At 37.4% G+C, this 26023-nt stretch overlaps 3 protein-coding genes across 9 annotated transcripts in view; 1 reads left to right on the top strand and 2 right to left on the bottom strand.

The window, feature by feature from the left end:
* Positions 1–4247: 4247 nt before the first annotated feature.
* Positions 4248–5358, bottom strand: LOC106080837 (glycine-rich selenoprotein). 3 transcript variants are annotated; one of them, XM_013242424.2, is made up of 4 exons: positions 5220–5358; positions 5055–5139; positions 4748–4999; positions 4248–4691 (listed from the first exon to the last, which is right to left on the bottom strand). In XM_013242424.2, the coding sequence occupies exons 1-3, from the start codon at positions 5236–5238 to the stop codon at positions 4792–4794; spliced, it is 312 nt and encodes a 103-aa protein (XP_013097878.2). In that variant the 5' UTR covers positions 5239–5358; the 3' UTR covers positions 4248–4691; positions 4748–4791. The 3 variants fall into 3 exon arrangements, with proteins under 3 accessions (XP_013097878.2, XP_013097879.2, XP_059224068.1); XM_013242425.2 differs by having other exon boundaries at positions 4248–4681; XM_059368085.1 differs by having other exon boundaries at positions 4248–4999; positions 5220–5357.
* A 3430-nt stretch (positions 5359–8788) lies between these two features.
* Positions 8789–10635, bottom strand: LOC106080864 (ATP-dependent (S)-NAD(P)H-hydrate dehydratase). The gene is made up of 2 exons (XM_013242462.2): positions 10033–10635; positions 8789–9930 (listed from the first exon to the last, which is right to left on the bottom strand). The coding sequence occupies exons 1-2, from the start codon at positions 10510–10512 to the stop codon at positions 9328–9330; spliced, it is 1083 nt and encodes a 360-aa protein (XP_013097916.1). The 5' UTR covers positions 10513–10635; the 3' UTR covers positions 8789–9327.
* A 1250-nt stretch (positions 10636–11885) lies between these two features.
* LOC106080865 (transcriptional activator protein Pur-alpha) overlaps positions 11886–26023 on the top strand; it is a 38807-nt gene continuing 24669 nt past the window's right edge. The window contains exons 1-6 of one of the 5 annotated variants that reach the window (XM_059366303.1): positions 11886–11927; positions 22955–23342; positions 24053–24115; positions 24186–24301; positions 24369–24471; positions 24536–24654. In XM_059366303.1, the coding sequence (XP_059222286.1) occupies positions 23300–23342; positions 24053–24115; positions 24186–24301; positions 24369–24471; positions 24536–24654 (444 nt within the window). In that variant the 5' untranslated portion in view covers positions 11886–11927; positions 22955–23299. The other 4 variants (XM_013242464.2, XM_013242465.2, XM_013242463.2 and 1 more) reach the window with 4 other exon arrangements.

Raw genomic sequence — 26023 nt, 5'->3', positions numbered from 1 at the left:
GCTCACCTAAACCAAGCAGTCACAAGTATATGTCAAAGCATAATTAGTTATCGCAACGTAACTATATTAAGCCGCAGACGGCTATTAAAACCAGGGATGTTCAAAGGAAATGATACGCAAAGGTAAAATCATGAGAGAAGTAAATGTGTTTATAAATGAAAATATATCTTAAATTACAATTCTAAACAGATGTCGGTACAAAAATAGGTGCTTGCACGAAGGTATATTTTGAGAGATTTGCTTTTAATTACACGTGTCGTGTTGCTTCTCAATGCTTAAGCAAGCATTAGACAATAAGACATATTATATGTAATTTCAACAATAGCAACTCTGAGAGTTGTACACATCGTGTTATACGTACAAAAAATTTAATATGACAAATGGATTTTGGAAAAAATATGCAACTTTTTCGGCTAAATCGTGCTTTTATTTCATCGAACATGCAGATACATGTATATGTATGTAACAAATACGTATGAGAATACATGCCGATTAGAGCGGGCTCTGTTCGTATTCGACGTGCCTGCACGAAGAAATCTTTTGAGCGCTTTGTTTTAATTTCACGTTTTGTGTTGCTTCTCAATGCTTAAGCTATCATTAGACGATAAAACATCATATGTAATTTTGTGTTGCTTCTCAATGCTTAAGCTATCATTAGACGATAAGACATCATATGTTATTTTGTGTTGCTTCTCAATGCTTAAGCTATCATTAGACGATAAGACGGCATATGTAATTTCATCATGGAATAATTGTCATGAGCGTTGGTTAACCAGTCATTCGGCATGGTCCTCGGGTCTCGTTTCTCGGTTGTCACTACCCAGTCCACACGTTTTATGGACGGGTGTGGCTGCACAGCAACATTTCCACTCTCCCAGAGTAGACATCTATTGTGTGTGGAATATCGGATCAACTGTATATCTTTCAAATATACACATCGTGTGATACGTACGAAAAATTCCAAATAGTAATTGGAATTTGAAATAAAAATGCAACTTTTTCTATTAAATCGTGCTTTTATTTAATCGATCATACATGTAGATACATGTATATAAAAAAATACAATTCATATGAGAATACACGCCGATTAGAGCGGGCTCTATTCGTACTCGACGTCCATAAAATAAGTCTTATGAATGCAAAAGGTGACAACTCATATGACATGTCTTATCGTCCAATGGCAGATTTAGCATTAGGGGAATTCACTAAGCTGTATTAAGGAAAATCGCATGGTACAATGCATGGCGAAACAATTAAAGGTTGTCTCATTTGTACAACAACCACAAATCATATGGTGCACTCCGCCATCTTGTCATCAAGCTGATCGACGTTTTGCCAACACACACAAGAAAATTTGTGTGCGTAAATAAGCAGAGAATATACGAGAAAGAAGATAACACGAAAGAGAATGCAAATAAAAATCTGACATCTTAATACCGTCAAACCTGGCCGGCTGTTAACAGCTGTTCGCGTGAGACCACTTTATTAAATCCGCCTTGGGTACAATTAAGAAGCAGCGTTATAAGCTCAACAACAAAAATCTACCCCCAACGAAACTACCTTGATTGGCAAATGTCGCGTATGCAAATGGCAGAGTGGTTTTGGAAATAAACGTTATTTTACAATTTATGTTCTTCAAATGTGTTTTATATTTGCAGTTACATTATTATAAAACTGTTTTGTCGCTTGTGTGTGGAATATCGGATCAAATAAATCATCGTTTTAAGATCTTAAGGATGGTACATGGTACAATTAAGACGTGTGGTTATTAGCACAACAACAAAACTCTACCCCCAAAGAAACTACCTTGAGTGGCAAATGCCGTAAATTGAAATTTTAACGTGGTTTTAGAAATAAACTCTTTTTTACAACTTATCTTCTTCAAATGTGATTTATTTTTGTATTTTCATCTTTATAATACTGTTTTGTGGCTTATGTGTGGAACATCGGATCAAATAGAACATCCCCACGAGATATTAGAAAAAAAATCGCAGTTGTTTTATCAAGCCTTTGGCATTTAGATTTACTACAAAATCAAAACAAATATAAAAAAATTGTACTCATCTGTTTGCATGACCTCACCTTATAAGTACATCCTTAGGTTGGTACTATATTCGTTTACCACAGTTGAAAACACACATTTTTCACGGTTACTTTTTTGAAACAATACACGCTTTTGCTGACTTTTAAATATTTTTTGCTATACTATTTTTTGAATAGAAAGCATTATGCCGGACAATATCCTGCAATCGAATCTCAACAATACAAAAATCTTAATGAAAGCATAAAACCCCGTTTGCACTGGTCACTAAATCCGGATTTAAGACTCTCTAATTTGTGTTCGCGAACTCAAAAATTTGTTCAAATTTGTACAAATTGTTACTGGAAGACGTTCGCGCACATTATTTGCCAGCAGAAGAGAGCCAGAGAATGCGTGAGAGCAAGCACATTTTTGAGTGTATGGTAATTGAGAGAATTGAAAATTTTATCCTTGGTAATCAAGGCGGATTTAAAAAGGTGGTCTCACGCGAACAGCTGGCCGGGTTTTAAGGTATTAAGATGATAGATTTTTGTTTGCATTCTCTTTGTTGTATCTTCCTTCTCGCATATTCTCTGCTCATGTACGCACACGTATACAAACCCGCACACAAATTTCTTTGTGTGTGTTGGCAAAAAGTCGATCAGCGTGATGGCAAGATGGCGGAATGTACCATATGATTTGTGACTGTTGTACAAATGAGACCACCTTTAGTTGTTTCCCCATGTGTGTTAACAAGCATTTGACATTTTTTTTACTTTGAATCGATATGGCAGAGTATTACTCTATATGCCGGGGCTTTCTTCTAAATTGGTGTCCACACCAACTGTTAATTTAAGTTATAGCTGCAAAATCATAACAAAAATAAAAAAATGTACTCACCTGTTGGCATGACCTCACCTTATAAGTGCATCCTGGACCAGTGCAATATTCGTTTTTCATAGGTGAAAACACATGTTTTTCACGGTTACCTTTTTGAAATACCACAAAAATCTGAATGAGAACATAGTAGTTTTATGAAAAATTTTTCATAAGTAATAATAATCCTACTGAATGAAATCAGCAAGTTTTTGCCTCTTGTGCAGATTACGGGAAAAATAGCACAAATCCAAATTTTTTGCAAACCCCTCCAAAATGACTCCAGGAACATGAATATGAAGTCCAGGTCTGGGGGTCCCAAACGGGCCTTTCTCCTTATCAAGCAAAATGATGCCGAATACAGCCAAAATTTGGTACTGCAATTTTCAATTAAAAATTTAATTGAAAATAAAATCGTTTTTATTAAAAAAAATAATTTATTCAATCATTTTTTAAATTAAATATGCAAATTTTTTTAATTACAGTCGGGATAAAATTGTCCCCTTGATTCAATTAGTTTGTCCCTTAATATGTAAGGGGAAGAAGCTTTCAAAGTTCGGATTAACCCGATGGAGTCCTTAAGCGGCCAAGGGCTGCAGCCTTAGTACACAACACACTTTTACGACAACAACAAATCTATAGGGCACTCAAACCTACGCCCGAAATTTTTTGGAGACTCCTATGCGGAGGAGGCCCACGGATTTTGCCCAAACAAGACACCTCAAGTTCATGTTCCAAGAGGTAAACATCTATGTAGCTTCTATAGAAATTAACAGGAATTTTTAAAATCTGGTCATTTTTTAAACGGATTAATTAAATACCACACAACAGCAGACCACACAATACCAGACATAAACCAACTTAGGGGAGTGGTATTGAAAACAATTAAGGATTTTGTAAGTAACACGGAATTCTTAACTTAAAAGTTGCTTTTTAGAGGTTACTTTATAGTTTTTAGAGCGCACAACAAGCCGATTACTGGCTTAGGTGTATGTCCATAGTGGCATAGGGCGGATTAATATCTGCACCCTCTTTTCAACCTAACCTAATTAAATATTGATTGTAAATATCAAAAATTTCAATTTTTTTATTTGGATCAATTTAAACATTTATTGAACAAATTTTTCCAATTGAGTTTGCAATTTTATTGGAAATTTTTTCAATTAATCTTTGAAAAACGGTATTAGCTATTATTAATTTTGTGATTGAAGCAGATTTTATTAAAAAATTAATTGATCCATTTGAAACCATTTTTTGTATATACATGGGCTTGAAAATAAAGAGCGGCCATTACTGTTTTAGATAATGAATATGCAACTTGATGTCTGACGGAAAACTTGTCTATTCTGAATAAGTTTGTTTGTATAAGATGCGTTGTATTTTGATCAAAAATAAATGAGTATAATACACAAAAATATATGTATTTCAATATTTATAAAAATTTTACTAAAATTCAATCCCACAAAGTTTATATGCACAAAAATCACTCTTGTTAAAGATCAGACTCACTTCCCTCTGGGTTGAGTTTACAAGTGGGTCGTCATAAAGGTAACTTTGTACCGAAAAGTGAATTTGTGAGCATATTAAAAAAAAAAAAAAAAACTTTGTATGATGTTGATGCTGTTAGGGATTGGTTAACGGGGTCAGCTGTGTCCAGGCGAGTAATATTTGCCATGTTTTATTTTAGTTCTATTCAGTGCAGTTCATTCCAGTGAAAAGTTGAACTGGAGATTCATCGATATCATGTGATAACCGATAAAAATAGCCAATTAATCGTGAATTGCACTGTATAATACTAAAATAAACACATCAATTGTATTTAAAAGAGATTAAATATGCTTGAGATGTTACCAAGCAGCATTACTCGTACAAAATGCCTGGACACTTTACCGTGCTCATCCGCCTCCGGGTATATTACAATCCATTGAATTAGTTACACGGCCAATACGACGGTTGGGACGAAGGCCACCATTTCCCCCACCGCCACTACCACCACCACCACCTCCGCCGCCATAACCACCACCGGATCCCCATCCACCACCATCACTGCGACGGTTTCCACCACGGTTCTCTTGGTTAAATGGCGCAATGAGTGTTTGGAAGCTTATGAAAGAAAGAGCATTAAGTTTGTTTTTTTTAATATTTTGTATAGACTTACAATTGTACAACAACAAGCCATATCCCTGTGAAAATGCCCATTATGCGGGCCATGTCCCAAGGTCGTTTCTCCAAAACTCGACCATCTACAAATGCGACGTTTTTGTTGTTAAAGTTCCAAAATATTAAATATTCTTCATTTGATATATGAATAAACGCTACTCACCGCGATCTATGTAAACCATTTTATAATGGCGACCGCATAAATTATGCAAAAACTAGAACTTTCTTCTGCAAGCGTTTATTTCCTGAAAAATCGAAGAATATAACTAAATTTTGCGTTGTGGATTTTAAAAATGACGTGGAGTAAAAACATGTACACATTCCACACAAACAGCTGGCATGACAAGAAGATTTGCACTAGCAAAATATTAGTTCTGTTCAAGCCGCTTTTCAGTAACATTTGATGTTTACTGATGTGTTGTACACTTAAGCAGAATATTCTGTTCCGCTTTCGGAAATTAGCTTAATTACATGAAATTTCTTATTCAAGCACAATCTTAAATTTCGTTTCAATGTCTTTTGGAATTTTCGTTCATTGTCTATTGGATAAATAACAATTATTAGCACTTCCACTTTTATTTTTTTGCGATTACACAACGCAAACAATTCAAGCTGTTATCGCACTGTATGTTGTCTTATGACATGTCACTTTTATACCTTCACCATAGGATCGGAAGTATACTAATTTCGTCATTCCATTGGTAACACCTCGAAATATGCGTCTAATACCCCATAAAGTATATATATTCTTGATCGTCATTACATTTTAAGTAGATCTAGCCATATCCGTCCGCCCGTCTGTCAAAAGCGGGCTAACTTTCGAAGGAGTAAAGCTAGGCGCTTGAAATTTTGCACAAATACTATTAATGTAGGTCGGTTGGGATTGTAAATGGGCCAAATCGGTCCATGTTTTGATAAAGCTGCCATATAAACCGATCTTGGGTCTCGACTTCTTGAGGAGGGCGCTGGAGGGGAGGAGCAATTGCTATCCGATTTGGCTGAAATTTTGCACGTGGTGTTTTGGTATTAAATCCGACAACTGTGTCAGGTATGGTCTAAATCGGTTCATAATCTGATATAGTTGCCATATAAACCTACCTTGGGTCTTGACTTCTAGAGATTCTAGAGGGCGCAATTTTTATCCGATTTGGCTGAAATTTTGCATGAAGTGTTCTGGTATGACTTCCAACAACTGTGCCAAGTATAGGCTACATCAGTAAATAACCTGATATAGCCGCCATATTAACCGATCTCCCGAATAGAATTCTTAAGGCTCTAGAGGGCGCAATTTTGCATGAAGTGTTCTGGTATGACTTCCAACAACTGTGCCAGGTATAGTCTACATCAGTAAATAACCTGATATGGCCACCATATAAACCGATCTCCCGAATAGACTTCTTAAGCCTCTTGAGGGCGCAATTCTTATCCTTCCAACAACGGTGTTTGGTCTGGTCTAAATTAGTCTACATCCCGATATAGCCGCTATATAAACCTATCTTCCGATTAGACTTCTTGGGCTTCTAGAGAGCGAAATTCTTATCCAATATGGTGAAATTGAAACTTTTCTAAGTATGGTCTAAATCGGTATATAAACTGATATAGCTGACATAAAAACCGATCTCCCAGTTTGACTTCTCGAGGCTCTGGAGCTCGCAATTATTACTCAATTTGCCTTAAATTTTGGAGGTGGTGTTTTTCTATTCGAAAAAGTCATTTAAAGGTCTTGACAAATGTGACCCATGGTCGAGGGTATAAAAGATTCGGCCCGGCCGAACTTAGCTCGATTTTATTGGTTATGTATCATTGGTATTTCATTATGTGTGTCAATAGTGTCAATTTACATACGATTCATCATTATAGCTAACATATTATATGATATTTTTGTAACACACTATATGTTTACATTTTAATGTGTTAAAATTGCTTAACAAGCTGCCCAAACCATAAAAATGTGAAGACAGTTAAATTTGGCGTTGCTTTCATCCGTCTGACACCAAAAAAGCAGATTTCTTTATGTTTTTGTCGGAAAATATAGAGCACCACTCTAATCTAAAAAAATAACATACTCTATTTTGAAATCTAATGGTGACCTTTACCTCTCATCCTTTCTCCCTCTTTCTGTTGGATCGTCATCATCCGATCCCATTACTGCTGCAAAATTCATGCCGCTCAAATTCCAATAGCAGCCTAGAAATAAGCTTTCCCCATCCAAAAAGTAGTAAAGAACCCTATAAAACGTGTTTTCATTATGGCTTTCAAAACTCAACTTTTCGCATGTTTTTCGTTACAATTTTTATATCCTCCACCATAGGATGGGGGTATACTAACATCATCATTCCGTTTGTAACACATGACATTTTACGTCGATCTGTCTTTCTTCCTATTAGTGTAGGTCATTTGGGAATGTAAATGGACCACATCGGTCCGTATTTAGATATAGCTCGCATATTAACCGATCTCATGTTTGTACTTCTTGAGCATCTGGAAAGAGCAATTCTTTTCTGATTTGGCTGGAATTTTGTACTATGACGTTTTTTATGACATTGAGCAGATGTTTCAAGTATAGTCTAAATCAGTTCATGAACTAATAAAGCTCCCATATTACCCGATCTCAGAACTTGACTTCTTGAGCTTCTAGTGGTCCCAATTATTATCCTATTTGGCTGAAATTGCATGAAATGTTTTTTTTTTGTGTTTTGACTTCCAAAAACCAAGTATGGACTAAATCATAACCTGATATATTAGTTCCCATATTAACCGATCTCCTGATTACACGTCTTGAGCCTCTAGAGAGCGCAATTCTTATCCGATTTGGCTGAAATATTGTACGACTTATTTTATGACCTTCAACATACTGAATATGGTCTTAATAGGCCCATATTTCGCCTTCTTATTCGATTTGGATGAAATTTGCAAAGACTTATGCTGACTGACATCCTGACACTGACATCCAAACCAAGTACGATCCTAAACCCCGTTTACACTGCTCTTTAAATCCGAATTCAATGGCTCGATCATCTTTTTTCCCTTTATAAAATCAGCTGAGGAGATCCTTAAATCCGGATTTAATGAGCAGTGTAAACGGTGTTTTACCTATTATTCTTAGTTTGCATATAAAGAGATACCGGACAAAGAACTTGACAATTGCGATCTATGGTGGAGGGTATATAAGATTCGGCCCGGTTGAACTTTGAACGCTTTTACTTGTTTTTAATAATGCTTTTTGATGACAGTTGTTCGGGCGAAAAGTCGAACTCAGTACTAAGCCTCAGTATCACCTACCAATGTACGGCCTTAGAAGCCTACACATCTAATGCGACTGCGGTATCCCCGCACCCTGGACTAAAGCGTCCCACAGTGATTGATGTGGGACCTCTGGCTTTCCTTTCCATTGAAAAAATCCTCAATCATTAATAATAATCTTTTCCTTAACAGAGCTAGATCGATGGCTTACAGTGACTGCACCTCACATCTTGTATCTTCTGCACTCAATCATTTGTGAACGAATGCTGACTACACAGCAGACAAAAAAATTATGGTACGATAAATTTGGAACATTTCAATTTGGTGTGCAAAGATTAATTTTGAGTCCCCGGGCCTAAGCCCAAAGAAAAAATTTCATATTCGCCTTGGGGTCATACCTCGATTTACATCGAGGTATTACTGTATACGATTTTACACACATTTATATACAGCATTGCTTTTTCACAAAAAGTATAACAAAGGTACACAAACTTTATTCAATTAACAATTTTATTTTAAATTCGAAAAATATACTGTTGACAATTATTTTATTTGGAGTTAACGTTTCGGTTTTGGCATTAAACGAAGATTAAATGTTTTTATGTATATGTTGATTCTAAAAAATATTAGTTTTGAAAATTTGTTTAACATTTGATTTTAATAACAGGTAAATTTTAGTAATAGATTTATATTTGTATATATTTACGTACACTACATATTATGTATATATGTATATTGTAGTATTATGTATATAATACCTTAGAGTGGGTCTATCATGTTAGTTGTTGTAGTTGTTGTATTATCGACAGGAAGATATTGTTGTTTTTGGAAACCTAGCCTACAATATGTGCCTTGCGTGCATGCAAGGGTATATGAAATAAAAATTGATTATTGTTGGTACATATTACATACCTTTTGAAGGTCTCGTGCATATGTGGGCATGTAGTTCCTTGAATGGATACAAGAAATGAATATCTTTCACAATTGCTTATTGTTCACAGTTGCACCACTGTCGCCACTTAACAATGCTAACACTGGGTCCCCTCATTCGATTCGAATATGCGTGCAAATACCGACGGTATTTCGCCAATCATATCAGTAGCCAACATGCCACGTCCATGTTTCTGAAATGCTGCGGCATTGCAATGCTTTAAGAAATAGCTTGCTGCAAAGGCAGCCAAAAAACCGGGATTAGCTTGGTTCGCTTCCAGGGACCAGTGAAAGAACACAGATAAAGCTCCACATAGCAAATCGCCTTGACCACCACATCGTCTGCCGGAGCCTCCACTTGGCATCACATAAATTTCCGAAGTGTTTGGTATGTGAATTCGATCATGGGCGCCTTTCTCTAGTACAATAACCCCCTCACCCAATGAGGCCATACGCTCTTTGCAAAATTTATCGCTTTCACTGGCCGGAGAGGCGACTGTACCAAATAGGCGACGAAATTCCATAGCGTTTGGTGTCAGAATCACATTACGTTGACCCTGTATCAAATCCAAATGATCGTTCAGGATGGCCAGTCCATCAGCATCGATAACCATGGGCTTTTCGATTTGTAAACAAACTTTGATAAGTTCTATGACAGTCTTTTGTATTTCTGGATCACGACCTAAACCAGGACCAATTATCTAGTAGTAAAGAAAAAAAAAAACGGAAACATAACCTCAATATTTATGAGGCTCATCAATAATGAAAGCTTATACTAGAATTTGTTGTGTGTATGTACTCACAATGACGTGCAATCTTTCCAGCCATGGGGCTATTATCTCCACGGCATTTTCATCATCCAAATTAGGGTGTACAATTAATTCTGGACTATATGATTTGATAACAATTGCCGCCTCCTTCTGGCAGAAAACATGAGCCAAGTCAGCACCAATTTTTAAAGATGAAATAGCCGCAAAATAGGGAGCTCCTGTGTACTCCAACGAACCCCCCACCACTCCAATTCTACCATACTGCCCTTTGTGTCGACTATCTGTAAGTCTCGGAACAACTGTCCTTGAAAGCTTAAGAAGTTTTTGTGTTTGAACTGGTATCTCCATTCCCACGACGTTTACTTGCTGCTGCGATTTATTCAATTGCTGCTGCTGTTGTTGTGTATAGAAAGAGCAGCCATTGTCTGAAGCCGTTGGACTTGGTAAACATCTAAACTGGTTAATCAGAAATACTGTGGTGCGCGGCTTTGTCCGCAAAATTGAAGTTTGCATTGCAAACGAGCTTTAATTTAAAGCATTAATTAAAATTTTCACCGTTCAAACTAAAAAAATCAATTCAAAGGTGCACTGGCAAAAAATCAATTCAATATTTACGCTCTGTTTATGCAAAAAAACAGCTGATTCAGGAAGAAAGTGGAGAGGCAAATTATAAAAAAACGAGAAAGATATAGTCCCGTTCGCGTAGTAGAAATATATGCAGATTGTAAGCTGTGCTATGTTTATTCAAATAAAGACTGTTACTTTGCTGTGTTTCATACAGTACCGGTTAAACAAGCCGTGAAGAAGAAACGCACTAACCATGGCACACTTAAGGGGTAGAGTCATTAGCACAACAACAAAATCTACCCCAACTAAACTTCCTTGATTGGCAAATGCTGTAAATTCAAACGTCAAGTGGTTTTAGATATAAATGTTGTTTTATAATTTATGTTCTTCAAATGTGTTTTATATTTGTATTTTCATTAATTAATCGTTTTAAATCTTAAAACCCGTTTGCACAGCTTTTTTTAAATACTGATTTAGTGACTCGATCATCTGTTTTCCCTTTATAAAATCAGCTGACGAGAGCCTTAAATCCGGATTTAATGAGCAGTGTAAACGGGGTTTAAAAAAACAATCAATGTGTTAACAAGCATTTGACATTTAGATTTATTGAAAAATCGAAAGAAAACCAAACAAATTTTACTTAGCTGTTCGCATGACCTCACCTTATAAGTGCATTCTGGCACAAACACTAAAAAATTACATCAGGTGTTAGCATCGTTTGCCAAATGGTCAAACTAACGCAGGAGGAGGTCCTTCCATGTATATTTTTTTGCATATTTATAATCTACTCGTTAATATCTTTCGATATCCATTTTGGCTAGGTTGCAGCACTTTCCATTGAGGTGGGTTTTTGGCCCCAAGGGTGTCCCCTGAATTCTACTTTCCGGTTACGGTCGACAGACGTTCTGTAATCGTTAGCATGTGTTTTCACAAAGCAAAACAAAATAGCTGACACGTTTTAACCAGGCCTTTACTCTCGACTACAGGTGCCAAGGCACTTACACCTATAAGAAGGGGAGGACAACATGCTGCGGTCTGATGCCACCACCGCAGCTGTTGGGTCATTGGAGTTGACATGTCAAATGCTACGTTTTGTAATAAACATAATTGCCTTTTTATATTTACGATAAATTTATTCTAAATATATGGTAAATTTACGAGAACTAACCAGGCCTTTAAATTAATCGGAAAATGTCATACAAGTTATCTTAAAATGTGGAAGCCCTATTAAAGAGTTGAGAGTTTTTTTTTACAAAGTTCTTAGTTGTAAAGTGTCGGCGTTGCAAATTTTAAGAACGGCGTTAATTGTTGTTTGCTGGCAGGTTGAAGCCTTATATTGTGTGTAATGTACAAGAAGGAAGGTTTGTTAAGTGCGTTAAGTTTTTCCCGAGTATTTATAATGTTATACTGTCATGTCCACTTCGTGAGAGTTTAAAGTCAATGAGGATTTGGTGTGGTAATGTGGTTTTTGTTTTGGGCCAGGAGTTGGTTGGGGGAACGAGAAATGTTATAGTGAAAAACCAATAATTGTCTTTGCAATCCATCATTCCATCAGAGTTTTCCATCAGAGTTCTTGGCTGTACTCGTTAAACAAAACGGCGACGCGAAACAACGACGACGTTGATTGTTGTTGATGGCTGAAGCCATCTTCAAGGTTTAACTACTATTAGTATATTGTGTGTAATGTGCAATCAATGGAATGGAAATTGTCAACTTATTACATAGTGTCTGAACGAAGGAATATGTTATATACTGCATGTAATGAGTGTGTGTATGTGAGCTGTGAAAACCAATAATAATAATAATAAGGACCAACGACCCAAGCAGGCATGAAACCCCTGTATTCGTCAACTGTGGCCGAGTGAGAATGACAATGTCATGAATTTATTTACAACACCTCATCTTACATATGGCAATAATCTACATACATACATAATATACTATTATTCACACAATTCTGTGTAGCTGGTCAGGATTTTCTTGTTTTTTTTTTTTTTTTTTAACTGTCTTTCAATTCAATGGTCCAGAAGTGCAGTGCGAAAGTCCTTCCGTCACGGGCCAACTCACAAAAAGTGGTTTAGTGTAATACAAACGATTTTCACCAAAGGACAACTTCCTGATTCAGTTGAAAGGAAAAAAGAGTGAAAGAAAAAACACAATAACAAAATCAGGTCACGGTATAAATTCAATGTCACACGTCATGTTAGGAAAAATTCTTCAACAGTTTTGCCACACACTATATAATTTTTCTTTTTTTCTGATTTTTTAACTATGTATCAATTGGAAATGAGTTTAATGGAATAAAAACTAAGAGTGCTTGAATTACCATTGGTGCAAAATGCAAATCAGTGTAGGATAGCACCAGTTGGACCAAGAAAGTAATCCTCTTTCGTGTATCCACTGTGGATCGATAGCGATGCGATGATGTGATACACATTCAAAATTGTGATGGGACGATTTTGTCCAAACAAGGGCTTCTTAGAAATTGCTGAAGCCAATGCCAGAATTTTTGAAGCCAATGTAAAGGAATTTTTGCACAACTGTAAGATAATGAAGAATTTTTTGGTACAATATGTCCCTAGGCAATATTTTTAACCCCCTTCGCAGTTAAATTTTGTTTTGTCCAGTTTGAAGAATTCAAGAAATTTTAGGACATTTAAGAAACCCAGAGCCAAAAACCCCGTCGATGGGAAGTGCACCAACCTAGTATGCATACATGCAATATGCACATCAAACGGAAGCTAATAACGAATAGTTTACAAATGTGCAGAAAATGATTCTCAGATTCTCACATACCAAATTTCAGCGAAATCGGAGGTGAATTTTCCCACTGATATGAAACCTTCTGTGAATCTGATATCGATCCCTTTTCCTGAGTTTTATACTGTAGGGCAGTGTGTTTTATTTTTATACCCTACACCATTACTGTGGTACAGGGTATTATAACATAGTGAATTAGTTTGTAGCACGCAAAAGGAAGAGAGATAGACCCATTGATAACCCATCTGATTCGATTTAGCTATGTCCGTCTGTCCATGTTAATTTGTGTACAAACTACAAGTCACAATTTTCATCCGATCGTCTTCAAATTTGGTATGGGCTTGTTTTTCGGCCTAAAGACGAAGCCTATTGAAATTGGTCCGATTTGCAGTAATCTTATATATAAAAATCAATTTGTGTTTGTCTGTAGGTTTGTTTGTGTGTTCCTTATAGACTCAGAAACGGCTGAACCTATTTTTTGAAATTTTCACAGATGGTATTTAATGATCCCGTGGTGAAAATAGGTTACTACATTTTTTGATATCTGAAGGGGGGCGGACCCTCCCCCTTACCATAATTTTCAGAAACGCCAGATCTCGGAGATGGGTGTTGCGATTTAAGCGAGATTTTGTGTGCTCTCATATAGTACCCTAAAAATAAAAATTTGGTATCCTAATTTCAGATGGGGTACCTAGTGGGGCCGCCGCACCCTAAAACCTACCGAACATATATTTAGACCAATCACGACAATATGGGACTCAAATAAAAGGTATTTAGGATACAAAATCTGATCTGATATCCAATTGTCGAACCAAGTGCTAGGGGGACCACCGAACCCCCAAAACACCCCTAAATCGGACATATTTACCAACCATGACAATATGGGACTCAAATGAAAGGTATTTGCGAGTACAATAAAAACCTCCTCCAAAGGGGACACATTTACGACAATAGCCACATGGGGCTCAAATGAAAGGTCTTGGGAGTAAAGCACAAATCTGATATCAATATTCGGGAAAAGTATCTATGGGGCCACTCCACCCCCACAACACCACCCAAATAGTAAGTATTTGCTGACTATTGCAATATGAAGCTCAAATAAGAGGGTTTTTAGAGAAGAACTCGAATCCGATATATATTTTCAAGGCCAACTCACTGAGTGGCCGCCCATCCCCCAAAAGATCCCCAAGCGAGTCATGTTTGCCGACTATGGAAATATGGGGATCAAATTATAGGTATTTGGGAGTAGACCACGTATCTGATATCAACATTAGGGACTAACTGTTTAGGAGACGTCCCACCACCATAACAACCACCAAATAGGACGTATTTGCTCACCATGACAATTTGGGTGTTAAAGAGAGTGGAACTAAATATTCATAGTTTTTTGGGCCAATACCTCAAACCGGACATATTTGCTGACTTTTGCATTGAGGAGTTTAAATGAGATTAGAAAACAAATTTGATATCCAATTTTGAGGCCAATGGCAATATGGGGTTCAAATAAATGATATATAGATATATGGGAATAGAGCACGTTGCTGATATGATTTCCGGGCTTAGTGTTTGGGGGACCATCCCAATCCCCAAAATACCCCTAAATCGGGCATATTTACTGACCATGTCAATGTGGAGCTTGAATGAAAGGTATTGGGCGGTAGAGCAAGAATTTCCCAAAATAACCCACAAACAGCAATTTTATACTGACCATCACAATATGGGGCTCAAATAAAGGTATTTGGGAGTAGAATACGAATTTGATATCCAAATGTAGGACCACGTTTTTTGTGTGTGTGTGTGTGGGGGGGGGGGGGGGGTGGGGGGGGGGGGTGCAATTTGGGTCGTAAAGAGAGTGGAACTAAATATTTATATACGATATATATAAACGAGATTAGAAAACGAATTTGATATCCAATTTTGAGTCCAATGGCAATATGGGGTTCAAATAAATGATATATAGATATATTAGAATAGAGCACGTTGCTGATATATTTTCCGGGCTTAGTGTTTGGGAGACCACCCCAATCCCCAAAACGCCCCAAAACTAATTTCATAACCTATTTTGGGCCCATGTGTTTTGGGGACGCCTTATCGTGTAAACTCCTCTTCAGCCAATGGCAATATTGGGTTTAAATAAATGGCATTTGGAAGAAGAGCGCGATGCTGATATTTTTCAGAGCCAAGTGTCTGGGGGAATCCCTCACCCCCAAAAACACCCCTAAATCAGAGAAAACATGAGAATATCAAGCTGAAATAAAGCTTTTTAAGAGTGAAGTACACCTTACGTCCAAACTTAAATTCGTAGACCAATAAAGATCATATGGGATTCGGACAAAGGCACTTATATTGTTAAACAATTAGTCGAGCGATAGACAATTATGTTCCAGGAATTGTTAAGCAAAGAGTTTACACAAAATGTACCAAATGAGACCAAAAATTCAAATTCCTATACAAAATAGTTTGCTATTCGTCAGTCTCTTATTTGTAGGCGTAAAAATAGCGAAGTGTTTGAGTTTAAGGAGAAAGTAGGTTAGGTTGAAAAGAGGGTGCAGATATTAATCCGCCCAATGCCAATATGGACATGCACCTAAGCCAGTAATTGGCTTGTTGTGAGCTCTCTATATACAAGTTAGGAATTCCGTGCTACTTACAAAATCCTTAATTGTTTTCCATGCCACTGCCCTAAGTTGGTTTATGTCTGGTCCTCTGGGAACGAATATCTTGAGACTGATGAAAGAAGTTCCGACAGGTCATTGCAATGTCTGATTTTTGACGACGCGCCAAAAACCTTAAAGGTGGAAGTCTTCATGGTCCGTAGTGACTAGGAGGAGTAGGAGACGCTTGGGAACTTTTGTGCCACTGCACTGTGGGCTACGGGCCACAGCGAAGACAAAAATCGCAAGTGACAAATTACATTGTCAAATCAACAAATTTTCCTCCAAAAACTTTTTATTCCAAAATTGTTTTTGTGATTTGTAATGGTACTTGACAATGCGAAGCAAAATAAGTTGGCTTTTGCATAAATCAGGTACAAATTGCATTTGCATAGTGACATTTTACAAGTGAAATTGTTAAAGTGTATAAATACTCCTTATTTTTGTTTTTAAACCTATCACCAAAGGAATCGAAGATTGGCTATGTCGGACTATATCTTGTTATAGCCCCGGTCTCCTGGTTTAAAGTCTTAGGCCCAGTAAATACGAATTTATAACCTAATTTGGCTGAAATTTGGCATTGTAAGCTGAATTAGAGCCCTCGATTGTCTTGCTGATTAAGGACTAGATGGATCCATGTTTGGATATATACCGATCTCCTGATTTATAGTCTTAGGCCCATAAAATACACATATTTTTACCAAATTGGGTGACATTTGGCTCAGTGAGTTGAATTAGGTCCTTCGTCCATAAAAAACTCATTTATTATCTGATTTCCCTCAATTTTGAGACAATAAGCTGTGTAAGTCAAGTTCAAAGCCTGTGCCCAGCAGGGTTACCGCTGGCCATAAAAAACTCATTTATTATCCGATTTCCCTCAACTTTGAGACAATGAGCTGTGTAAGTCAAGTTCAAAGCCTGTGCCCAACAGAGTTACCGCTGAGTTTGTTGAAAAAGCATCAACAAATTTATTTTTTGAAAAAAGGATCACAAAAATGTTATATTGGGTTGCCTAAAAAGTAATTGCGGATTTTTTAAAAGAAAGTAAATGAATTTTTTTAAAACTTAGAATGAACTTTAATCAAATATATAATTGCCATTTTGTTCGGTAACCTTTCGCCATCTTCCTGGCAAATTTAGTATTCCACGCTCATAGAACTTCTGGCCTTTATCTGCAAAAAACTGAACCAAGTGCGATTTTATAGCCTCATCATTGCCGATAGTTTTACCATTTAAGGAGTTCTGCAAAGATCGAAATAAATGGTAGTCTGATGGTGTAAGGTCAGGGCTATATGTTGGATGCATCAAAAGTTCCCAGCCAAGCTCACTCATTTTTTGGCGAGTGACCAAAGATGTGTGCGGTCTAGCGTTGTCCTGGTGGAATATGACACCTTTACGATTGACCAATTCTGGTCGCTTCTCCTTGATGGCTGTATTCAATTTGTTCAACTGTTGAGAGTAAACATCCGAATTAATTGTTTGGCTCCTTGGAAGCAGCTCAAAATATACCACAACCTTCCAATCCCACCAAACAGACAGCATAACCTTCTTTTGGTGGATATCAGCCTTTGAAGTGGTTTGAGCTGGTTCACCATGCTTGGACCATGATCGTTTTCGACTAACGTTGTTGTAAACAATCCATTTTTCATCTCCAGTTATGATTCGTTTTAAAGACGGATCGAATTCATTGCGTTTAAGGTGCATATCACAAGCGTTGATTGGGTTTGTTAAATGAATTTCTTTCAATACATGTGGTACCCATATTAAAATTGACGCCAAACAAACAAATGTAAACAAAATTTCGCGCACTTTTTTTCTAAAGCAAGCTAAAAGTAACAGCTGATAACTGACAGAAGAAAGAATGCAATTACAGAGTCACAAGCCGTTGAAAAAATTTGTCAACGCCGACTATATTACTACTATATTACCGACAATTACTTTTTGGGCAACCCAATATTTCCAAAAAAAGGGTTAACATCTTTTTAAGTGTTATGTTATTGGATCTATCTATGCTGAGGTTGGGGGCTACCGCAGCTAAGAGGTTGGCATGTCCACATTGATGCTGAACGAATGAGATGAAATCCCGGCGAGAACATCAAAAAAATTTTTCGACATTGGTCATCCCTTCCTGGGATGGGGAGTATGTACTTTAGTTATAAGCCGCGTAAACTAGCCGTGTGGTGTCGCTTTGCGGCAAGCCGGTCGGATTCGGTAATTAAAATATGTCCCTTATCATTTAGCTTAACTTGAATCGGCAACTCATTAAAATGAGAGATGTATCCTCGCTGTTTCTAAATGAAACATTCATGGGCAATTTTGAGTACTGACGTTGCCATTCTTTGGAGAAGATCCGGAGCATTTTCGGTTGGTCGACATTTCATGTCTCCGAGACAAGTGTGACGTCTGATTCTGAGCCTGTTTCCAATAATTCCTGCAGATTTTTTTTCGAATTGATCACCGTTTCCGGGCAATTCGTCGTTTACCTGTGTTCTTCCTCCATAAAATCAGCTCATACTGATAAATTGGCGATCGAACCCAATACAGATTTGATTCGACTTGAAGGTGAAACGTAACAGACAACACTACGTCGTTACAAGGCACAAGAAGTGTAAACAAAGAAGAACTAAAACAAAAAATAGAAAAGTGGTCAAAAGATAAGGATTAAAAAAGGGTCACAAAAAGGGTAATGGTTTAAAAAAAGGGTCAAAATGAGCCTTTAGGGTCACTTTAGGGCCCGGTTGAAGGTCTATAACCCATAAATGACGTAATTATTACCCAACAGTGAACCAGGTTAAACACAAACATCCCTACGGTCTCGAACCTACATTAGGCCTATTTATATACGGCAAAAAATATGGTTCAAATGTTAAAAAAGTTGAAATCGTGCGGTACCACAAAATGAGCGCTATGTAAAAGCATGGACCAATCTTGATAATTTTTTGTTTGCATATTTTTTTTCTCTGAGGAACACTAGTCATTTTGGATGTATTGTATGTCCAGAAGCTAGAAGTGGCTATTTAGACAAAGCTCTTAACAATCAGATACCCCTCTGATCAGCTTTGTTACCTTGGTTGTTTTTGTTGTAGTTGTTGTAGCAGTTTCTTGCACACTGAGGCGGCAGTCTTTGCCGATAAAAGACTCCATCGGGCTAATCCGGTACGTACAACTGGCTGCCATGTTTGGCTACCTTGGTTGTTGTTGTTGTAGCAGTGTGTTGCACACTGAGGCGGCAGTCCTTGCCGATAAAAGACTCCATCGGGCCAATCCGGTACGTACAACTGGCGGCCACGTTTGGTTACCTTGGTGTTTGGCTTATGCATTTATTTCCCCTTTCCTTCTTAATTTGTTCTACTGCCCTGCTTTGCGGCATGACCGAAACTTCTTATTTAGCTAACAACAACAAAACGGTAGATCCAAAACGTGAATTAACGTTCATGTCGATGGCGGCATGCCCACAGATTCCATTTCCTTGTAATGTTTAATGTAGTTTCTGGTATTGCAAACTCGTTTGCACTACGGAACTCGGCTTACACTAACTCAAGTATTCACTCGGCAAATTTCGGCAAAACCATCTTATCCAGGTATCTGAGGAGACTCCCTAGAGACACATCTGTATATTCGGTAAGATCGGGGAAGAACCGCTTTCCTAAAGATAAAAAGGTTGTGCCCCTGAGATCCGGGCAGGTGTTCGCTCGTCTCCTCTTCATCAAGACAGCGTCCGCAGTTTAGACTGGGCAAAAACTGGTCCCTGATCATTGAACTAAAACTTAAAAACTCTCATTGGTATTAGAGAAGTATCTTCTATTCCTTAATGGAATACTTGTGGGGATATTTATGAAATTTTGTGTGTTAAAAGAATGGACTACTACAAGACTTCCCGCGGCGAAAGCCCACAGCAAAATTGTGTTTTCGAAAAAAAAAATTAGCAAAAAAGGTAAAACGACAAGGGTAAAAACAAGAAATGCAAATAGTCCACTTAGTGCCTTTTTCGTTTGGCTCTAGGTGGCACCGTTTCCAGTATTGCATGACTTCCAAAGCAACAGTCTAGTGTGAAACTTAATAGTTACAAGAAAAAACTGGCAGCGCCTTATTTTAATTATAAATCATTATTTGCTTAACCTTAACGAAGCAGGGCTTCCATAAATTTTTTTAAAATGATAATTTTTTTTAGAAAATAATGTTATCTAAATCCTTTTTTATTTGTTTTATCTATATCTTTCTTATTGAAAACCACATAGGAATTTAGAATTTAATAAAAAAAGTTAAAATTCAAAAATCAAGGTCTATATTTGCACATGCCGCCGGACATCCTTAGGTCCTGAAATTTTGTTTTGTAAAAAAAATTAGTAATGTAATGCAATGGCCACCTCAATCATGGACTTCAATCCTATTGGAACCCTTGGAAAATTGGAAAATTTGAGCTAAAAAAAAATTACAAAACTCAAGGAGATTTATTTGAAGCCGGGGAGGCACCATCACCCGAAATAACTTAACATCTTCTTTTCCTAAAAGATATGCCTGTCATCCAGAGTAAAGAATTCGCATCGAAATTTTAATTTCACTAGTTTTTTAGCACCTAAAAGTGGGGGTGCTTTAGTTTTGTCCGATCATATTTGCGACTTCAATGTTTTTTTTTTAATATTTTTTTTTTTCATTTTTAAGTTTTTGCCTGTTAGGGCGAAGTTTATTAAATTTTACAATCTTTGTTTGTTCGTCTTTCGAGACGAGCTCGATGATCGGAGATGCAAATGAAAAACGAAAGCCAAATATAGCAACACACACCAACCACTATGGGACGCGTTTCGTCTTTGGTTAGAAGACTTTTCAATTCGGCAGAGCCCGTCCAGGATTCGAACCTGGGCACACGGAACAATAGCGAGAGCCATTGCCGTTGTCTTAGCGTCCGAAGCCATCAATACAACTTCCAACAGCTGCACAAAATCATGTGTAGTACGGAAGAAGTGTAATTTGCCACAGACAGAATGTCTGTCATTACTCAAAAATACTTGCATTGGGAAAAGTACAGCTAATAAGCAGGGTTGTCGAGCTTGGTTAATGTGGTAATTGTATGCGTTTTCGCTATTAATACGATTCAAATACAACATACCAACGCACGGCTTGGTTGAAAAGCCTTCTTAGCAAAGACGAAACGCGTCCCATAGTGGTTGGTGTGTGTTGGTATCTTTGGCTTTCCTTTTCCATTTGCATCTCCGATCATTGAGCTCGTCTCGAAAGAGAAACAAAGATTTTTTTTTAATAAATTCCAAATTCCTTAAATATGTGTTTTTCAATAATAAAGATATAAATAAATAAAAACAAGCAAAAAGGCGTTAAGTTCGGCCGGGCCGAACTTTGGATACCCACCACCTCGGTTATATATGTAAACCACCTTTCGTCATAATCCGGTGAAAAATGAATAATTTATGCCCCCATAGCAGCTATATCGAAATATGCTCCGATTTGGACCAAATTCGACACGGACATTGAGTGATCTAATAAGTTTAAATTATTGTTCAATGCTATAGAACAAAATACTGGTATTTTCGGTAGCTATATCCAAAAAAACAGATCTGAACCTTGTACGACACTTATGTCGAAAATCCCATCAGATGTCACTGTGTCAAATTTCAGCGAAATCGGATCACAAATGCGCCTTTTTTGGGGCCAAGACATTAAATCGAGAGATCGGTCTCGGTACGGAAGCTATATCCAAATCTGAACCGACCTAGGCCAAATTGAAGAAGAACGTCGAAGGACCTAACACAACCCACTGTCTCAAATTTCGTCAAAATCGGACAATAAATGCGTCTTTTAAGGGCAGACCTTGAAGCGAGAGATCGGCCTATATGGTAGCTATATTTAAATTTGGACCGAATTGGGCAAAATTGAAGAAGGACGTCGAAGGGTTTAACACAACTCATTGTCCCAAATTTCGGCAAAATCGGACAAAAAAAGTGCCTTTTATGGGCCCAAAACCTTGATTTTGAGAGATCGGTCTATATGGCAGCTATATCCAAAGCTGAACCAATCTGGGCCAATTTGTAGAAAGATGTTGAAGAGCTTAACATAAATCACTGTACCAAATTTCGACGAAATCGGACAGTAAATGTGCTTTTTATGGGCCCAAAATCTTAAATCAAGAGATCGGTCTGTATGGCAGCTATATCTAAATCTGGACCGATCTGGGCCAAATTGAAGATGGATGTTGAAGGGCCTTACACAACTCACTGTCCCATATTTCGGCAATATCGGATAATAAATATGGCTTTTATGGGCCTAAGACCCTAAATCGGCGGATCGATCTATATGGGGGCTATATCAATATATAGTCCGATATAGCCCATCTTCGAACATAACCTGCCTTTGGATAAAAAAAGAATCTGTGCAAAGTTTCAGCTTAATATATCTATTTTAAAGATTTCAACATGCAGCGGACAGACGGACGGACATGGCTAGATCGTTTTAGATTTTTACGACGATCAAGAATATATATACTTTATAGAGACGGAAATGGATATTTTCATGTGTTGCAAACGGAATGACAAAATGAATATACCCCCATCCTTCGGTGGTGGGTATAAAAAATTAAAAAAGGCTATCTAAACTTTGTCTCAAAAAAAAAATAAATTATCATTTTAAAAATGTACGGAGGGGGTGCTCAGGTTTTGGTCAATACTCTATGTATGCAGTTCTCCCCACAAACTCATCCATGACTTTTTCTGTCACCGATGATCTCTCTCCCTCTCGCCTGATGTATCCCTTAAGGATTACTTATAACTCTCTGTTTCTCCCGGCATACACAGCCATGACTTTTTCTGCCATCGATGTGATCTATCCCTTGAGCATTCCTTGTAACGATGATTTTCTCTATATATGATGGCGATATGTTGTCTGTTGATATCCAAAACGATATTCTTTTTTATATTAAACGTGTGCCATATATCTTATATAATAACTTGTGTTCTTTCCTGCAGGTGGTAAAGTGAACAGTGTGGTGTAAAGTGTGAAAGCGGAGTTTAACTTGTGTAAGACGCGCGCGAACGACACTCACACGCTACCTGGTAACACCGTACTGGCTGGATTATTGTGACGCCAAATTCAAAGCAAGACTTAATGGTAGCACAATTTACGCGGTGAGCAAGGTGTGCGCAACGGATCAATCACACAGAAAGGATACATAAAGGACACAATAAAAATCCTCCAGGAAAGTAGATTGGATAAAGCCGCATAAGAGGATTAATAGATAGCCGGACCTGATATAACATCACTGTAAAAAGTTACTAATAAGACATCCGTTAAAAAAAAACTCAAAAGCGAAAATGTCAGATATTGGAAGCGGTGATGGAGATCTCGGAGGATCAAGTATGTAGTAGAAGTTTTTTTTTTACTATATCTAACCATTGGTGGTACCAAGAGGTGGTGTTATGCTGACACAGTATAACAGTTTGGCTAGTGTTGAATAACAAATAAAAGAATGCAAAACTTGATTTAAGGGGGGTTTTAAACTAATATTTAATAGGTGGCAAACTACTTACGGAATAGGGGAAAACAAATTGCGACAAATTTTGTTTTTGTTTTGTTCGTTGGCTGAAAGGAATACTTGAACATTTGCTCTAAAGCCTTCAATAGAATGTTCACTTGGAAATGCATAGCCACAATAAAACTGAGTTGTTCTTAAAGTGTTTTATAGTTGATATTGGAAGTTTAGTTTGGCAATTAATCATATTATCTTTTTTCCATCCCGTCAAGAAAAATTATTTTGTCTGTCTCTCATATCCATTTTATTACTTTTTTTGTGTCAAAAAATAAACATACTTTTCAGATCAAATATTTATTCATGCTTTTATAAGTTTATGCATCAGAACATTGTTGCCATTGATAGGGTATTTGTCTAAATTACGTATTTCAATTTAAGGCAAGAGAGCCAACCGAAATTGAAGAAAACAAAAACATTTATTTAAGCTTGCTGGGACCATTGTGATGCCACCGAGTGGTACATTCTTTCATAGATTAAATTTACATAATTACGTTGTAATTCCAAAACTCACTCTCAAATAAATCATAATTTGTAGAATACAATGCTCCCAGCAGCATGGATGGTACAGGGCGATGTGATTTTGATCCGTCGGTAAAAGGTATATCAAAAAATATAGCATGCTGTCTGGCATACTGGAACATAATTGACTTATTTTGTTTACCAAATAGCTCCTCAAGGACAAACCGAACAGGAGTTGGCTACCAAAATGCTGCAAATACAATCTAAGAGATTTTATTTGGATGTTAAACAAAACCGACGTGGACGTTTTATTAAAGTCGCTGAGGTAATTAGACATATATATTTTCCCAATATTTATTTATGTAATGATATCTGAAACATGTATTATTTAGATTGGGGCTGATGGCAGGCGCAGTCAAGTTTACTTAGCTTTATCTACAGCTGCAGAGTTTCGGGATCATCTCTCAACATTCAGCGACTATTACGCTTCATTGGGTATGTGAATTCTGTTGCCATTCAATGTTAAAGCACTTTTTTTAACTTGTAATTCTCTTCGCAGGACCACCGAATCCCGATAATTTGCCTGAAGATGGTAAATTGAAATCCGAAATGATGACCAAGGACAATCGACGTTATTATTTGGATTTAAAAGAAAACGCAAGAGGACGTTTTCTAAGGGTAATTATCACAATATACTGTATCTGAATTATAACAAAGAGTATAAAGCAGTGTTCAATAACTCTAGTTTGATCATGGAATGTAAACGTTAGCTTAACTTAAAAAATTATAGGATAAAACCAATTGCCCACTTTTTTCTGACTATGCGGTAAACTTTGCTCTGGACTATATGTCAAGCAATTTTCGTTAAATGTCGCAAAAATCCACTATTTTCTGCCCGAAACTGGGCAGCACCGGCTCTTGCACTATGAGTGCCTATGATGCTCGATATGACAAGGCGAGTTATTGGCGCGTTTAAATAACCAATGGACACCTTGTTCTGGCGCCGATCGATCCATTGGACCGGAAGAAGCTTCCTTACATACACAAGCTTGACGAGGACGCTACCTCCAAATGAAAACAACAAAAACAACAACATTGCTTGAGGCGGTCATTGAACGCGTTGCAAACTGCACGAATGTAATCTGCCGGTATTTTGGTCCATTGGTCCTCATACAATGGATTTCGTCAGCCCATCCATACTAGCATATTTTTTAGTCCTAGCGCTCTAAAATGGCAAGAATAGAAAAAATCATCAGATTGGCATTTGACAGTTTGGGCAGCCAACGCATGGACAAAATGGAGAGTGAATCATAATTTTTTAGCCATTCTTGTTTTACACGGGCTTATGTATTCTGCCGAGTCAAGTTGGTACGTCCATGGTCTAAGGTAATTTCCAAAATTGTTCCCGTTAATAAGTCGCATTTACTTTGACGCCAGGTTCGATAAAAACCATTGCTGTTTTTTTTACCACCGCCATGGTGGTGGTTTGGCTACGCTTCCATTACGATTTATAGAGCGAAACACAAACATTTTGTTCACTTTGAGGTGTTAGAGTTCGCCAACAATAACCGGTCACAAATAAATTTATTTTAAAGTAAACCCTAAAGCAAATGCTCTTGGTCGCTGTAACCAATATAATGAGCTGTCAATGAAACAAATATTATGTATCTGTTATTTCTAGTTTGACAGATATAACAGGGTAACATTGTTAACACTTCGTGTCAGCTACACAGTTAGTATTCAACTTTGGTGGGTGCTCGAAGTGGAATTTGGTAGTAATTCGAGTATTATTGGCTAGGCAGATGAACAGGTTACTTGTGGTCCCAGTTCAAAAATCAATCCTAACAGAGTAGGAAGTGAGTCGGCTGCATCTATCGGAACGAAGTTGAAGCCAGAACTACTCTGGTATGCTGAGGCAGCTTAACTTCTTCAGGTGTTATGGGTGGCGGTTGGTCTTCAAGAACGTCATTCACTCGGCTGCTGTTCACCACTTTCGCTATCATATCAGCGTGAATGCCATCATGAAATCAGCATACAAGCGAACGAA

The sequence above is a fragment of the Stomoxys calcitrans genome, chromosome 4 (genome assembly GCF_963082655.1).
Source record: "Stomoxys calcitrans chromosome 4, idStoCalc2.1, whole genome shotgun sequence".
NCBI classification, from domain to species: Eukaryota; Metazoa; Arthropoda; class Insecta; order Diptera; family Muscidae; genus Stomoxys; species Stomoxys calcitrans.
This window is presented reverse-complemented; position numbering and strand designations above follow the sequence as displayed.